The sequence below is a fragment of the Akebia trifoliata genome, chromosome 14 (assembly GCF_017979445.1).
Source record: "Akebia trifoliata isolate Shusen 1 chromosome 14, ASM1797944v1, whole genome shotgun sequence".
Lineage (NCBI taxonomy): Eukaryota > Viridiplantae > Streptophyta > Magnoliopsida > Ranunculales > Lardizabalaceae > Akebia > Akebia trifoliata.
In genome coordinates this window covers 114,061-132,018 of record NC_141388.1, presented here as the reverse complement: position 1 = coordinate 132,018, position 17,958 = coordinate 114,061, and the positions used below count along the sequence as shown (strand labels likewise).

General features: G+C 37.3%; 1 protein-coding gene and 2 pseudogenes across 2 annotated transcripts; all 3 read left to right on the top strand.

Annotated features, from left to right (window-relative positions):
- The first annotated feature begins 1,499 nt into the window (after positions 1-1,499).
- Positions 1,500-10,871, top strand: LOC147385207 (zeatin O-glucosyltransferase-like). Of its 2 annotated transcripts, XM_086422481.1 has the most exons (3): positions 1,500-1,658; positions 1,977-2,139; positions 9,152-10,871. In XM_086422481.1, the coding sequence occupies exon 3, from the start codon at positions 9,158-9,160 to the stop codon at positions 10,595-10,597; it is 1,440 nt and encodes a 479-aa protein (XP_086278607.1). In that variant the 5' UTR covers positions 1,500-1,658; positions 1,977-2,139; positions 9,152-9,157; the 3' UTR covers positions 10,598-10,871. The 2 variants fall into 2 exon arrangements, with proteins under 2 accessions (XP_086278607.1, XP_086278608.1); XM_086422482.1 differs by lacking the exons at positions 1,500-1,658; positions 1,977-2,139 and adding an exon at positions 9,039-9,057.
- On the top strand, positions 2,203-6,221 carry LOC147385208 (zeatin O-glucosyltransferase-like; annotated as a pseudogene).
- Positions 10,872-16,799: 5,928 nt separating the features above from the next.
- Positions 16,800-17,897, top strand: LOC147385206 (zeatin O-glucosyltransferase-like; annotated as a pseudogene).
- The last annotated feature ends 61 nt before the right edge of the window (positions 17,898-17,958 follow it).

Here is a 17,958-nt window from a genome sequence, read left to right as displayed (position 1 = left end):
TTATTAATGAAAGAAAAAGGATAAGAGGAGGTTGAGATAGCCCCCAAACAACAAAACCATAAAAACAAGAAAAAGAAAAAACAAAAAAAAAATAAAAACACGCCCAACGGGAGGCTATGGTTCACAAACCATATCCCAATTAAAAATAAAATCTTGGAAGCTCAATCCCTCAAAATCTTTACTCATCTTTGACCAGAAGAAAAGAAATCCCAGAGTCTCTAAAATCACCGTATGAGGCAAGCTTTCCTTGCTATGGAACACCCTGTTGTTACGCTCTTTCCAAAGACCCCAAACAATGGCGAATGGAAGGATAGTCCAAAGATGCCTCTTTCTAGCAGAGAAGATATTGAAACTCCAACCCTCTAAAAGCCCAAAGATAGAAAATGGAAGAACCCAATCCACCTGGAAACGAGATAAGAAGAACATCCAAATAATACGGGCGAAAGAACAATGAATAAGAATGTGGTTGGTTGACTACCCATCCCTCAAACAAAGATGACAGAAGTTTGGGGTAATCCACCCCCGATAGATCAAATTATCCAAAGTTAAGATTCTACCCAAAGAAGCAAGCCATAAAAAGAAAGACACCTTAGAAGGAACAAGAGTTGACCAAATGATAGATGGAGAAAAAGATACCCCATGCAACGAAGCAAACAATCATAGAAAGACTTAACAGAAAATTTCTTATCCTTAGCCTTGAACCATTCTCTTCTGTCCTGCTCGTTCTCTCTGAATTGAATCGAATTAAGGAGATCTAGAAGAGATGTGACCTCCGTCAATTCCCAATCATTGAAATTCCTCCTAAATCCCAGATCCCAAGAATTCGTGTTCCCGTCTCGAAGTCCCAACTATTGTACATATTCCTTAAACAATAATGCAGAAGTGACCTCAGACTCGAACCTCATATGCACTTCATGATGTGAAAGTAGATAAGAATCATAGATGATGTTTTTCATCAAGATATAAGTGAAAAAACATCTATGGTTTTTATCCACTTTCATGTCCAGAAGTGCTTTCAACTAGAGGTCACTCCAGTACTACTATTCCTCAAAACACGGGTGATAATATCATGGAAAATGCTGGAATGACACTAATGGATACACAAAAATGATGTGGTGGCGTGCGCATAATCATAAATGCATTTTACTTGTATCTCAACAAAAAGCATCTACGGTAATGTGTGCAGCCGCATTATTTTGTCACCTTTGTGTCACCCAGCACGACTCTAATTCCACAGGCTCTTACTTACATAAGAGTAATGCTGGAATGACTTCATGCAACACTGATTCTGTTCACCATTAGTATCTCGAGGAAAAAAAATTTATGATTCTGTTTTCCTTATCTTCTAAGAGCCGTGCTACAGTGACTTGCTAGGACACTGTTAACAGGACATTTGTAAAGAAATTGATGGTTCTCTTTGTGTCAGGTCATCACAATGTTGAACACAGTATCGAAGGAAGTCAGTTTAGATTAGAACGACTCATTAGTTTAACATCTTTCTCGAGCTAAAACAAACAATTTTATAGTCATTTATAAAGAAATCTGTTCAGTGCTCTTGAATCTCTCATGACCTGTCTTCACTCTCAAGCCTCGTCTCCTTGGGGCGTAAGAATCAGCTACATCCCGACAACAGCGATCTTTTCCTATGAACTAGTCAGGTAATCTCTCTCTCTCTCTCTCTCTCTCTCTCTCACACACACACACACACACACACACACTCATTTTCGACCTCAATGCAAAAAGCCCTTGATTTTTCTACTCAAACCTTCATCTTTCTGTACTTTCCAAAAAAATACTATCTTGGATTGCATGCCTTGAGGTTTGAAAGTTGAAGATGAATGCTTTGAGAAAAAACTATGGATTTTTTTGACTCAGGTTGAAGATGAGTTTTGTTGTTGTTGAAAATGAGGGTTGAAACTGAATGAGTTTGAGGGAAACAAAAAATCAAGTGTTGAAAATGTGGGATTTTGATACAGGCTGAATATATTGGTTTCAAGATGAAAATCAAGTGTTGAAGATGTTTGGGTTTGATTAAAAACAAATCAAGATTTTGTTTGGGAAATGTAAGTGACATTGAGATTGGACTGAACTTTTGACCACAATCCAATTGAAAAAGTAGCTTCCACCCTATTCTCTACTGTAAGTTCAGATTCCATACCTTTTTATTTTTATTTTTGTTTATTCAATAATTTAGTTTATGAGTTTTCATGATTGCTTATGTTTGAAATTTTTTTTTGAAGGTTTATGTATTTGAATCCCAATTCAATATCCAAAAAGTTTTGGTATATAAATTCTGATATTGATTTTGAATATCCGGGGGATTTCAATTTCAAATTTGGATACTGAAAATTCTTTTCGAATGCAAATTCTGGAACACTGATGTCCAATTCGTTGATAGGCCTAATTCTTATTATCATTGAACACCAAATTTCAATATCCCTAGAAAATAATAACAAGTTATTTGGGTATTATTAAAAAAATAATAAAATGAAAGGGCATTTTAAAAAAAACTTCAAGGTCGAAGGGAAAAGAGGAAAGATAGTAAAGTTAGAAAGGGGTATTATTGAAAAAGGGAAGAGAGTAGGGGAGAATGAGAGTAAAGCCAATAAAGTTGATGGGGAGGAAGAAAGCAATAAAATGGGGTCACTATAGTTGGATGGGATGTTTATCCCCCACAAGTGGATCCCACCATGTTTTTTATTATTATTTAGGGGAGCGGATCCTCTGTTGTACTTTATATCCGCAGTTATCTGTATTGAATTGAAATGGTTAAGATATTTCCACGTCATCAAAATAACAAATACAGACCGATATTATTTGGGGTTTCAATGACCGTCTGTGTTTTTTTTTTTTCCTTAAATCCAATCTATATTGACTGTGGAAAATTCAAGACAGGGAACTACAAGAAACAAGTACCATAGAGGATCCTCTCCCATTATATAGATGTTCAGAATAATTATTACTATACTCTTGATTATTGATATCATGGATTCGCTATATTTAAAAAAAACATACACACTCATACATTAAAACTGATTCAAATTATTGGCCTCATATTTGACCATGGTTGCATAAGATTATACTTCTTCTTCTTTATCATGACTACTGCCTTAGTTACATATTTATTTCCATACAAGTTATGTCTTTTGGCATCACTAAGTTATTTAACTAACCACTGGACAAGTGGGGTAGAATATCAATTATTGTACAATTACAATCATTTACTTCTCTAATGCTTCCTGAGGATTAGATCTAATTAAAAACATTGTTTAGGAGGTTTAACTTGTGATGTTCTTTCGGCTTTCAAGATCTAAAAGAGGAGTCCAAATCTATCTGACATTTCTTAATTAATAATCTTATACTCAAAATAAGGTGATCCTCTATCAAAATGCCTGTATTCAAAATGCTGCCCACACAATTCAATTAAAAATGGATCCAAACAGTACCATATGTATGAACAAATTCGCAGAGTACTAATACTCTGACCTCACTTTCGTTGCTATTTATTTGTTGTTTTCTCTGTCTGAATCCATATCTGCTATTTTTTTGATAGTATGAAAGTCGGTGATGCCGTGGGACCATTAGACAAAGACAGATAGATAGCCCTCTGTTTTTTAGCAGAACAAAAATTGACCCTTATAGTCGTCCTAGAGTGACTGCACAAGATACCGCGTTGATGTGGAGGTGCGCACAGAACCGTTGATGTTCTTCACTCATATCTTGAGGAAAGTATATACGGTTTTGTGCGTCAGTTCAGTGCTGAATGCAGTGTCCTACTCGGTCACTTTAGCATTTCCCTTAATCCTTATTATGTTATTTGTTAAAAGGAGCTTTCTATTCTAGGGTCCCACGAACCACTGACGTGTACCAAAGGAAATATAGAATTTGAAACCAAAACACAAAGAAGAGAATGAGAAATGAAGTATATAAAAGAGTAGATCTTCTTCCTCCTCTTCTACTTATTTCTGTATGGTATATATATATATAATTATTAAGTAGTAATTAATTGGTGTTGGTGGTAGCATCTGGCAGGGAGATATGGAGATGGATGGTGATCATTATGATGATGATGGGGTGGGGGTGGTGGTGGTGATAGTTCCTCTACCAGCACAAGGGCATCTCAACCAGTTGCTACACTTGTCTCGCCTCTTATGTTCCCGTGGCGTCCCGGTACACTACATCGGCTCCATTACACACAATCGTCAAGCAAAGAACCGAGTGCATGGATGGAATAACATATCCACCACATCTAACATCTATTTCCATGATTACCAACTTCCACCATTCCTCACCCCTCCACCTGATCCCAATGCCTCCAACAAGATCCCCTTCCACATATTCCCCACGTTGGAGGCTGCCACCAACCTACGCCAACCTCTTTCCCTTCTTCTCCAATCTCTCTCTCCCTACTTTAGACGTGTTGCTGTTGTCCACGACTCTCTCATGTCATTGCTGCTGAAGAAGCCTCTTCCCTTCCTAATGCCGAAGCCTATTGCTTGAATTGCATCTCTATCTTCTCCATACTCCAGTTCACTTATGAACAATCCCCGTCTCCATCTCCAACTACGAATGTCTATGATCATATCAGTCACAGCTCAGTGAAGGACACCCTCTCCGAAAGTTTTTTAAGCTTTGTTGCTTGTAATGTGGAATTGAGGAAATTCGACGTGGGTGATATCTACAACTCATGTGAACCAATGGAAGGGAGGTTTATCGAACTGATGGCTCAACACCCATTTCTTGGAAAAGATAGAATCTGGACTATTGGACCACTCAACCCAGTTGTATTAATTTCTGATGCAGGAGGACCGCGGCACAAGTGCCTGCAATGGCTAGACAGACAACCTCCCAGTTCGGTTATCTATGTTTCTTTTGGGACCATGACTTCTATATCAGATGAGCAGATCACACAGATTGCAATGGCACTAGAACGTAGTAAACAAAAGTTTATTTGGGTGTTGAGAGATGCGGACAAAGGTGACATTTATAAGGAGGGCGAGGGACAAGTGAGGAAAATTCAGTTGCCTGATGGTTATGAGGAGAGGGTGGTGGTAGATCACGATCAGGGGTTCATAGAAAGGGATTGGGCACCACAGCTTGATATCCTGGCTCACTCCTCCACCGGAGGATTCCTGAGCCACTGTGGGTGGAACTCATGCATGGAAAGCCTAAGCATGGGTGTGGCGATTGCAGCCTGGCCCATGCACTCTGACCAACCTCATAATACTAGTTTGGTGACTAATGTGCTGAGAGTGGGTCTTGTTGTTCGAGAGTGGACACCTCCTCGGGTGGGGCAGGAGGAGGTAGTGTGTTCGGCGGCCACCATTGAAACTGCAATTACAAAATTGATGGTCTTAGAGGAGGGGAAGGAGATACAGAAGAGAGCCAAAGAATTGGGTGTAGCAGTTCGTCAAGCAGTGTCGGATACTGGGAGCTCAACAACTCACTTGGATTCATTCCTCGCCCACATCTCTAGAATCTAGGATTTTAGATAGATGGGCAGGCAATCATAGTAGTTGGCTAATGTCGTCACGGAACATCTTTGTGACTGTAGCTGTTTTCTTTATGTTTGGATTGAGAGTAATGGAGAGACGAGAAGATCATTAAGAGAAGAGAAGAGAAATTCAATTTTGCTCTACCATGTTTGGATTGACAAGAGAGAACTCGGGACAACTTTGAAAATTTAAAATATCTTAAAAGAGATCTAGGGGCTGAGTTGGAATTATAAAATATTTTAAAATGCTTTCCATCCTCATCTTTCCACTTTTGGTGAGAAAGAAAATCCATCTTTGTTTTCTTTCCTCTTCTCTCTAATTCTTCTCTTCTCTCCCTACTTAACAATTCAAATAAGAGAAATGGAGAGAAACTCATTTATTTTCTCTTCTCTTCTCTCCATTTCTCTCAATCCCAACACAGCGTTAGGGGGTGACTCCCTTTCTATTTCATGAAAATAATGATAAAAATATTTTTATCATGCATCATGGAATTTAATTTACAATAATGTCAAAAATAACTTTTGATTATATATTTCTTTAGGAGGATGAATCTATTGTTAGGTTTCCCTTGTAATGCGATGATTGCTAGTGTGATGTGAAGGCTTCACATAATACCAATTATGCGAAGTCAGGTTTGCTTGTTTGATAAGAAACTATCACTCCATGTTCTCATGAATATATTTTTGATATTCTAATTGAAAATAATTGGAATGTTCTCCTCGTCAACCCTTAAATTTTTATTTTTTATTTTTTTAACTTATGCGTGATTTGTTTGCATTATTTTGGTTTCGATTTCCAACAAGTAGTATAGGCTTTTGATTATTTTGAGTGCAAATCATAGAGGTAAGCACAAGTTGTATGATTAGCTTAAATGAATTTAATAGGATAGTTTGAAAAACCAAAATAGAGGACTTGTTATATTGTAAGACTTGTATGCACTATAAAAAGTGATTGAATTAAATAAAAAAAGGCATGGATGGTTATGAATGGATGAGACTTATAGAAAAACTGTTGGATTTTTTTGACAATGGATTAATGAGAGTTTTGTCATCATATCTTTAATGAATCCACAGCACATTATCTATAAAATAAATAAGATAAAGATGACTTCAGGAAACAAAATTTTCTTTACAACAAAGGTAATGAATTTAAAATACAAAGACGATAGCTCAATTGCAAAATATAGTAAATCAACTCCTATATGAAGATGGTTCTTGATGATGAGTTGCAAACCTAATTACTTATTAGTTCGTTGTCAGAAAGTTTAGAGATTTTCATGGTGTCTCTTAGTAACTCTGTTAGATGGGGGGGTTATTATAACAAGCCAAGTAAAATAATAATAATTTAGAAGCATTTGTCATGAAAAAAATAGAGGGGTATGTGAGACAAAGATAAAGGCAACCATTCCAAATTCAAAAGCAAGTCAAGGTTTAGAAATTGCATCACATGTTACAACTCTTGTAAAAAAATTGTAAATAAATAAAGAATGAGAGATGCATAAGAGATAACAAAAGGGGAAAAAAAAGAGAGAGAACCAAGAACATAATGAAACCTCAAAACACGGGGGTGAAAATTCCACATGCTTTACTTACATAAGAGTAATGCTGGAATGACTTAATGCGACACTGCATTGAACATTTTGAACTGCGGTGGATTTGTGCAGTCTACCATTCGTTATTTTGAGGAAAAACATTTATCATTCTGTGCACAAGTCTACCTCAGTTTAGTGTCCTACAAAGTCACTAATCTTTAAAGAGCCGTGCTACAGTGACTTCTTAGGACACTGTTTTATCGGACACTTGTATGTTGAGAATCGAGATAACAAGGCATATATTATATGGTCGTTTGCGCACCACCACTTGAGCGGAGTAAATCAGTTTAGGAAAATGCTGAACTGACTTCGTTGGACCTTAAATGCGCTGATGCTACAGTGTGAAGACAACCTAATTCGAGGAAAGAAATTTATGGTTCTCTTTGCACCGTCACAGTGGTAAACACAGTGTCCAAGGAAGTCGCTTTAGATCAGTTTAACATCTTTCATGAGTTAAACAATTTTATCATTTTAAAAGAAGTCTGTTCAGTGTTCTTGAATCTCTCACGACTTTTCTTCACTTTCTCCTTGGGGCTTAAGAATCAGCTACATCCAGACAGATGGTAGAGGTCAAGGGTATTGTTGAAAAAGGAAAGAGAGTATGTGAGCATGATAGTAAAGACAATAAAATTGAGGGGGAGGAGAAAAGCAATAAAGTGGGATCACTATAATTGAATGAAATGTTTATCCTCCACAAGTGAGATCTATCGTGTGTTTTATTATATAGAAGAACGGGTCCTCTATTGTACTTTATCTCTGTAGTTATCTATAATTAATTTAAGTAGTTAAGATGTTTTCACATCATCCAAATAACAAATACACACCATTATTATTTGGGGTTTCAATGACCATTGTGTTGAAACCTTTGAAGTTGACTTAAGAAAGGGGTTTTTTTTTTCTCAAATCCAATATATGCAATAAGATTTAGAGGTTTGAGGTGTTAATAATTTTTTAAGGTACTAGTGGAAAATTCATGACATGGAAGTACATGAAACAAGTACCACAGAGGATCCTCTCCCATCATATTTTTCAGAATAATTATTATTATACTCTTCATTATTGGTGTCATGGTGTCGCTATATTTAAAAAAAAAAAAGCATACACTCATACATCAAAACTGATCATGGTTGCCTAAGATTATACTTCTTCTCCTTTATCATGACTACTGCCTTAGTTATGTATTTATTTTCATACAAGTTGTCTTTTGGCATCACTAAAATATTTAACAACCCACCAGACAAGTGGGGTAGAATATCAATTATTGTACAATTACAAACATTTACTTCTCTAATGCTTCCTGAGGATTAGATCTAATTAAAAACATAACTTGTGATGTTCTTTCAGCTTTCAAGATCTAATGGATGAGTCCGAATGTATTTGACATTTCTTAACTAATAATCTTATTCTTAAAATATGATGATCTATCAACCCCAAACAAAATGCCTGTATTCAAAATTACAATTAAAAATGGAACCAAACAGTACCATATGTATGAACAAATTCACAAAGTACTAATCCTCTGACTTCACTTTCTGTTGCTATCTAGTTGTTGTTTTTCTCCGTCTGAATCCATACCTGCTATTTGTTGGATAGTATGAGGACGGTGATGTCGTGGGACCATTAGACAAAGACACATAGACGGCCCTCCATTTTTTAGCAAAACAAAAATTAACCCTTATAGTCATCCTAGAGTGACTGCGCAGGATACTGCGTTCAACAGTAGGCTGATGTGTAGGTGTGCACAGAACCATTGATGTTCTTCGTGAGGAAAAGTGTATATGGTTGTCAACTCAGTGCCGAATGCAGTGTCCTGTTCAGTCACTTTAGCATTTCCCTTAATCCTTATTATGTTATTTGTTAAAAGGAGATTTCTATTCTAGGGTCTAATGAACCACTGACGTGTACCAAAGGAAATATAGAATTTGAAACCAGAACACAAAGAAGAGAATGAGAAATTAAGTATATAAAAGAGTAGATCATCTTCCTCCTCTTCTACTTATTTCTGTATGGTATATATATAATTATTAAGTAGTAATTAATTGGTGTTGGTGGTGGCATCTGGCAGGGAGATATGGAGATGGATGGTGATCATTATGATGATGATGGGGTGGTGGTGGTGATAGTTCCTCTACCAGCACAAGGGCATCTCAACCAGTTACTACACTTTTCTCGCCTCTTATGTTCCCATGGCATCCCAGTACACTTCATCGGCTCCGCTACACACAATCGTCAAGCAAAGAACCGAGTGCATGGATGGAATAACATATCCACCACATCTAACATCTATTTCCACGGTTACCAACTTCCACCATTCCTCACCCCTCCACCTGATCCCAATGCCTCCAACAAGCTCCCCTTCCACATATTCCCCACGTTATTGGAGGCTGCCACCAACCTACGCCAACCTCTTTCCCTTCTTCTCCAATCTCTCTCTCCCAACTTTAGACGTGTTGCTGTTGTCCACGATTCTCTCATGTCATTCGCTGCTGAAGAAGCCTCTTCCCTTCCTAATGCCGAAGCCTATTGCTTGAATTGCATCTCTATCATCTCCATCCTCCAGTTCACTTCTGAACAATCCAAATCTCCAGCTGCGAATGACCATGATCATAGCAGTAGCAGTAGCAGCTCAGTGGACACCCTCCCCGAAAGTTTTTTAAGCTTTCTTGCTCATAATATGGAATTGAGGAAATTCGACGTGGGTGATATCTACAACTCATGTGAACCAATAGAAGGGAGGTTTATTGAACTGATTGCTCAACACCCATTTCTTGGAAAAAATAGAATCTGGACTATTGGACCACTCAACCCAGTTGTATTAATTTCTGATGCAGGAGGACCGCGACACAGGTGCCTGCTATGGCTAGACAGACAACCTCCCAGTTCGGTTATCTACGTTTCTTTTGGGACCATGACTTCTATATCAGATGAGCAGATCACACAGATTGCAATGGGACTAGAACGTAGTAAGCAAAAGTTTATTTGGGTGTTGAGAGACGCGGACAAAGGTGACATTTATAAGGAGGGCGAGGGACAAGTGAGGAAAATTCAGTTGCCTGATGGTTATGAGGAGAGGGTGGTGGTAGATCATGATCAGGGGTTCATAGAAAGGGATTGGGCACCACAGCTTGACATCCTGGCTCACTCCTCAACCGGAGGATTCCTGAGCCACTGTGGGTGGAACTCATGCATGGAAAGCATGAGTATGGGTGTGGCGATTGCAGCCTGGCCCATGCACTCTGATCAACCTCATAATGCTAGTTTGGTGGCCGATGTGCTGAGAGTGGGTCTTGTTGTTCGAGAGTGGACACCCCCTCGGGAGGGGCAGGAGGAGGCTGTGTGTTCGGCGGCCACCATTGAAACTGCAATTACAAAATTGATGGTCTTAGAGGAGGGGAAGGAGATACAGAAGAGAGCCAAAGAATTGGGTGTAGCAGTTCGTCAAGCAGTGTCAGATACTGGGAGCTCCACAACTCAGTTGGATTCATTCCTCGCTCATATCTCTAGAGTCTAGGATTTTAGATAGATGGCAGGCAATCATAGTAGTTGCCTAATGTCGTCATGGTACATCTTTGTGACTAGCTGTTTTCTTTGTGTTTGGATTGAGGGTAATGGAGGGAAGAGAAACTCATTAAGAGAAGGGAAGATAAGAGAAACTCAATTTCTCTTCTCTCTCTAAATCCAAACACAGCATTAGGGAGTGTCTCCCTTTCTATCTCATGAAAATAATGATAAAAATATTTTTATCATGCATCGTTGAATTTAATTTACAATAAGTACAAAAATAACTTTTGATTATAAATCTCTTTAAGAGGATGAATCTATTGTTAGATTTCCCTCGTTATGCGATGATTGTGAGTGTGATGTGAAGGCTTCACATAATACCAATTATGCGAAGTCAGGTTTGCGTGTTTCATAAGAAACTATCGCTCCATGTTTTCATGAATATATTTTCAATATTCTAATTGAAAATAATTGGAATGTCCTCCTCATCAACCCTTAAATGTTTTTTTTTTTTAAATTTTACTTTAGCATGATTTGTTTGCATTATTTTGGTTTCAATTTCCAACAAGTAGTATTGGCTTTGATTATTTTGTGTGCAAATCATAGAGGTAAGCACAAGTTATATGATTAGTTTAAATGAATTTAATAGGATAGTTTGAAAAACCAAAATAGAGGACTTGTTATATTGTAAAGACTTGTACGCACTTTAAAAAGTGGTTGAATTAAATAAAAAAAAGGCATGGATGGAGACTTACAGAAAAACTGTTGTATTAATGAGAGTTTTGTCATCATGTCTTTAATGAATCCTCAGCACATTATCTATAAAATAAATAAGATAATATGACCCCAGAAAACAAAATTTTCTTTACAAGAAAGGTAGTGAATTTAAAATACAAAGAGGATAGGTCAATTTCAAAATATTGAGTAAAAATGCAAAATATAGTAAATCAACTCCTCTATGAAGATGGTTCTTGATGATGAATTGCAGACCTAAAGACTTATTAGTTCGTTGTCAGAAAGTTTATTGATTTTCATGGTGTCTCTTAGTAAAAAAATATCATTAGTTGCTTCATATATTTACAATCGTTTTTCATGAAAAATAGAGGGATGATTATTCAAAAGCGTGTCAAGGTTTAGAAATGGTATCACATGTTACGACTCTGGTAAAAAATGATAAATAAATAAATAATGAAACATGCACAAGAGATAACAAAAGGGGGGGATGGGGGGAAGGAAGTGAGAACCAAGAACATAATGAAACTACTACAGTGTCATCATTTTCTCAAATTATAAAAATGAAAATTTATACTTCACAAATTAGGATACAACATGGGATTCGTTGAATTTATGAAAAAATTCAGAGAACTTTTTGTGACTAGGCATGTGACCCTTCTTCACTGCACCCCTGCCCCAACAAAGTGAATTCAGTCATACTAAGAGCTGATATAAAAAGAAATTCACTGCACCCCTGCCCCAACAAAGTGAATTCAGTCATACTAAGAGCTGATATAAAAAGAAAAACACAGGTTTTCTAGGGATCAATACTGGTTTAGTAGGGATTAGTTAGTTTTCCTCGGAGTAGGAAGGGATATCTTCCCATGAGTCTAGATCCTATACATACACCCAGGGTGAAGGATTGAAACTCTCCTCACACATCTCATTGAACTGAGATTTGTTGTTTTGAAAGTTATGTGTTATGCTGATGAACCAATGGCATGACACCATGTGTACTGAAAAGTTACTAAAAATAAAGCACTTAATTTTCTCTCAGTGACCAATCACTTTTGTTCATTTAATACACATGGCATTGTGCCATTGGTTCATCAGCTTAGCAGTAGCACATAACTTTCAAGACAGCAAATCTCAGTTCTCACACATCTCAATACATGCCACTTTAGCCAATAGTCAAGGAAATTGTGAAAAAGGAGATATTTTAGTCTCTAATTTCAAAGATTGTGGTTAATGTATTATTGAGGGTGTGGGAGGAGGGTTTCAATCCTCCACACTGAGTGTCCAATCCATGATCTGGATTCCTCTTCTCATCATAGCCGCAGCCATAGCCTCGGCCATTCTTGATCACTCAACTCAACCACATGGTTGGGCAAGGGTCTGTTCTTTATAGAAGCCAACTTTAGCTCTAGAAATTGTCTTCTGGAAGATGTAGAAGTCCAGACCCTGAAAAGTTACATTCGGCAAAAGCTTGTTGGTTACAGAAGCACATAAGTCAGAAAGTTATGTTCGTTTGATAGATTTTTATTATTGGATTCTAGTAAAACGATCAGAATACTTTAATAAATATATAATTACATTAAATATATATATGGGTAGCGTTATTTTGACAAAATACTAAACAACATTCTAGACAAAATTTTATCTTATATGACTAAAAATTTTCAGAAAATAGACTGATTTTTTTTTAAGGATGATCTCTATAGTCAGTACATCATCCTCACAAAAAATCAACCAATTCTGAAATTTCTTACCCCATGAAAAGTGGTTACAAAATAACGGTAAAAATTGATGGTTCACGATTCTTCATCTTATAAACTAAGGTTAGAAATTTCAGGATTGACTAATTTTTTTGTGAGGATGATTTTCACCATAGAAATCATCCTCACAAAAAAAATAAACCTTTATGAAATTTTTAGCTCATATAAGACAAAATGCTTTGTCTAGAATGTTGTCTAGGATTTTGTCAAAAGAACGCCACCCTATATATATATATTAAAAAATTATAAAAATAATTATTTTAATTTAAATAAATTTATCAAAATTTTGGACATCTCTTTTTAAAAATGAACATATGAAAATTTTCTAATAAAAAAATACATGCATAACACACAATCCAACATTTACATAAAAATAAAGGGTGTTTTGATAATAAAATAGTGATGATGAATTATTTTTTATCTTGGTTGTAAAGATAAAAGGTATTTTGGTAATCCCTTATGTTTTTTAAAGTTAAGTTTGGATAAAAATTTGATTAAAGATGAAGGATATTTTGGTAATTCCCTTTTATTTTTTAAGGTTAAGTTTGATTGAAAATTTAATTAAAGATAATGATATTTTAGTAAAGATGAAAGGTATTTTAGTAATTCTCTTTTATTTTTTAAGATTAAGTTTGATTGAAAATTTGATTAAAGATTAAAAGTACTTTAATTATGATGAAGAGTATTTTGATAATCTCCTTTCATTTTTTTTTTAAGGTTAAATTTTATTAAAAATTTAATTAAAGATAAAGGGTATTTTAATAATTACACTTGAGCCATTTTACATTTTTGGCTTCGTGCAAAATCCATTTGAAGAAACCCCTATTGGACAACTTCTCTTAAAAGAGTTGTTTTGGACTTCATTTGAAATCCACGAGAGCTAAAAAAAAAATCCAAACAAACATCATTCTTTTGCCTTTTTGGATTTAAAAGCAAAAAAAAAAAAAAAAAAATCATAAAATGCCAACTCCATAAGTCCAAACGAATAAACCCTAAGTTTTTCTTTAATTATTGCATCAGTATGCAGCCCCCACTAGTTTTGGACTTTTCCTGGAGGTGGTGCTAGTGGTAGTGGTGGTCAAAATATTTTGTCCTCCAGAAGGAAAATGACAATATGAGAAATAATAAATGCATTACAAACAATTCATCATGGGATGGGACCAGTTCTCTAGATGGACATTCCAACATCTTCACTGCACTAAAGCTTTTTTTTCTTTTTCTTTTTTGTTCGTCTGTTTGAACTAACCGGCCAAAAGAGGTCTCTAAAAGGAAGGTATATTACTTTTGCTAGACTAAAACAGTGAAGTGGAGATTGGGGGATCCGTTATCACCTTTTTTATTTCTTATAGTGACTGAGGCCTTTGGGAAACTTTTCAGGAGGGGGGTGGAAATTGGGAGGTTATCTGGTTTCAGAGTTACCAGTGAGGGTCCTCTAATTTCGCATTTGCAATTTGCGGACGATACCTTAGTGTTCCTAGATCCTTCTAGAGAACAAGTGAGAGTTCTCAGGGTGTTATTATGTTGCTTTGAAGCAATTTCAGGTCTTCATGTCAATCTTAAGAAAAGCAAGGTTTTTGGGGTTGGTGAGGTGACGAACCTTCAAGTCTTAGCAGCTACTCTGGGGTGTAGTAGTGACTCGTTTCCTTCATCCTACTTAGGCTTACCGTTAGGAGCTCCGTATCGGAGTAAGAATATTTGGGAAGGAGTGATCGAGAAAATGGGAAAAAAATTGAGTACTTGGAAGGCTAAATATCTTTCTAAAGGGGGTAAGATTACGTTGATCAAAAGTACTTTAACTAGTATTCCGATTTACTTCTTATCCCTGTTCTCGTTGCCCAAGTCAGTGGAAGTGAAGATTGAGAGACTCATGAAGAACTTTCTGTGGAATGATAATAACGGTGGTAAAAAGTATCATTTAGTTAAATGGAAGGTGGTTTGCACTCCAAAGAAAAATGGAGGTTTGGGGATCAGAGGGCTAAGAGTAACAAATAAAGCCCTCCTGGGCAAGTGGCTCTGGAGATTTGGTGAAGAAAGAGACAACTTGTGGAGGAGAGTGGTTCAGGCGAAATATGGAGAAAAGAAATTTGGTTGGTATAGTGATGAGACTAGAGCGACTTACGGGTGTAGTGTGTGGAGAGGGATTATGAAAGGTGTGCATAAGTTTGATAGGGAGATTAGATTCAAAGTCGGGTTGGGGGATAAGGTGAGATTTTGGGAGGACTGGTGGTGTGGAACTTCATCTCTATCTACTCAATTTCCATCTTTGTACGCTTGTTCTTTGAAAAAAAATAATTCTGTTAGACAGTGTCTTGTTCGGGACGGGAACACCGATTCCTGGGACTTGGGTTTTAGGAGAAACTTCAATGATTGGGAAGTGTCGGAGGTTACATCTCTTCTAGGTCTCCTTAATTCGATCCGATTCAGAGAGAATGAGCAGGACAGGAGAGAATGGCTCAAGGCTAAGGATAAGAAGTTTTCTGTCAAGTCTTTCTATAACTGTTTGCTCCCGGCATGTGAGGATTCCCTCTCTCCATGTGTAATTTGGTCGAATCTTATTCCCTCTAAGGTGTCTTTCTTTGTTTGGCTTGCCTCTTTGGGTAAAATCCTCACTTTGGATAATTTGATTAGACGGGGGTGGGTCACTCCAAAATTTTGTTTTCTTTGTTTGAGGGATGGGGAGTCTGTTAATCATAATCTCATACATTGTTCTTTCTCCCGTGAGATTTGGATGTTCTTTTTATCCCGGTTCCAGGTGGCGTGGGTTCTTCCTTTATCTTTTTTTGATCTTTTAGAGGGGTGGAGTTTTAATTTATTCTCTTCTAGAAAGAGGTATCTTTGGACTATCCTGCCATCGGCTATTGCTTGGGGTCTTTGGAAAGAACGCAACAACAGGGTATTTCATAACAAGGAGAGTTCATCCCACACAGTGATTTTAGAGATTTTTGGCCTTCTGTTCCTTTGGTCAAAGATGAATAAAGCTTTTGAAGGAGTTTACTTCCAAGACTTCTTGTTTAATTGGGAATCCATTTGCGATTAGTTCTCATCCGTGTATTTTATTTTATTCTTTTGTTTCTTTTAGTTGGTACTCTTGATGTGTGTTTTGGGGGCTATCTCAGCCTCCCCCTCTTCTTTTCTCCATTTATAAAATTTTACACTTATCAAAAAAAAAACAGTGAAGTGGAAGGAAGAATAAGCTTGACGTGGACAAGGTAACTAGTTATGTAGTAAATCTATTCTATATCACCCTACTGCCTCAATATGGGAAACAACAAAAGCTTGATTGATGGAAGCATCTAAGATAAAACAACCATACCAAGCCAGCAAAATTCAACACGACTCTCCCTTTTTCTCTTTTACTTTCTACAAAGGTCAATTGATCCCATCATCTCTATAAATATAACACAGACCATCCACCAGAAGTTATCCATGTATGGTAGGGTTTGTGATGCCAGAGGATATTCAACAGATGGTGAGATCAAGATTTACTAATTAAAATAGTAAAATTTGTGCCTCTACTAATTCCATTGAATTGAATGTAGGCCGTGTTATTTTTTAACTAGTTGTATGGTGGACCCAGCCATGGGACTCAAAACTCCACAACCTGCCCCCAAAGTGTCGGAACACACCAATTAACCAAACACCGAAAAAGGGGATAGATGTAACTTATAAAAGCCAAACACACACACAGATGAGGAAGCCTAGCCAGCCAAAAGTAAACTAAGAACAATGGATCACGATCAGAATCAAGATGTGGCGGCGGTGATGGTTCCTTTTCCAGCACAAGCCCACCTGAACCAGTTACTACACTTATCCTGCTTAATAGCTTCCTGTGGCATCCCTGTCCATTACATCAGCTCAGACATCCACAATCGTCAAGCAAAGAACCGTGTGCACGGCTGGGACCATTCCACAATATCTAACATCTACTTCCATGACTATCATCTTCCACCATTCCTTACCCCTCCCCCTGATCCTAACGATTCCAACAAGTTCCCCTCCCACCTAGTCCCCACCTTCGATGCTTCTGTCATAAACCTCCATGAACCTCTTTCCGCCCTTCTCCAATCTTTCTCTCCCACCATTCGACAAATTGCTGTTCTTCACGATTCCCTCATGTCATTTGCTGCTGAAGAAGCCTCTTTCCTGCCTAACGCCGAAGCCTATTCCTTCATTAGCTGCTCTGTCTTCAATGTACTTCATCTTGTGTGGTAAGCCATTGGGAAACCAGCTGATGGAGGAAACTTAATTCCACCTGACCTGCCTCGTATCTCATTCCAGGGCTGCATGGCTGAAAGTTTTTCTCGCTTTACTGCTCGTAGTATAGAATGGATGAAGCTCGACGTCGGAGATATCTTGAACACATGTGAAGCAGTAGAAGGGAGATTCATCGATCTAATGACTCAACATCCAATACTTGGAAAAACCAGAAAATGGGCTATTGGACCACTCAACCCAGTAGTATTATTTGATGCAGCCAAACCACAACACAAGTGCCTAGAATGGCTAGATAGGTAACCTCCCAGTTCAGTCATCTATGTTTCTTTTGGAACCATGACTTCTGTATCAGATGAACAGATCACCGAGCTTGCAATCGGATTAGAACATAGTAAGCAAAAGTTCATTTGGGTCTTGAGGGATGCTGACCAAGGTATATTTATAAGGGAGAGGGAGAAGCACAAGTTAGGGAAAATTCGATTGCCAGATGGTTATGAGGAGAGGGTAGAGGGAGTAGGATTGATAGAAAGGGATTGAACACCACAGCTTGAGATCCTTGCTCACTCATCAAACTAAGGCATATTTACAGACGTAAAATCAAATAAAAAAGCAATAGACCAAAAAGAGAACTAAGGCATATATACTGATCAAAAACAACATAGATGGT

Bases quoted from the DNA above. Each gene is read 5' to 3' on its own strand.
- LOC147385207 (XM_086422481.1), top strand. From the start codon at position 9,158: ATGGAGATGGATGGTGATCATTATGATGATGATGGGGTGGTGGTGGTG.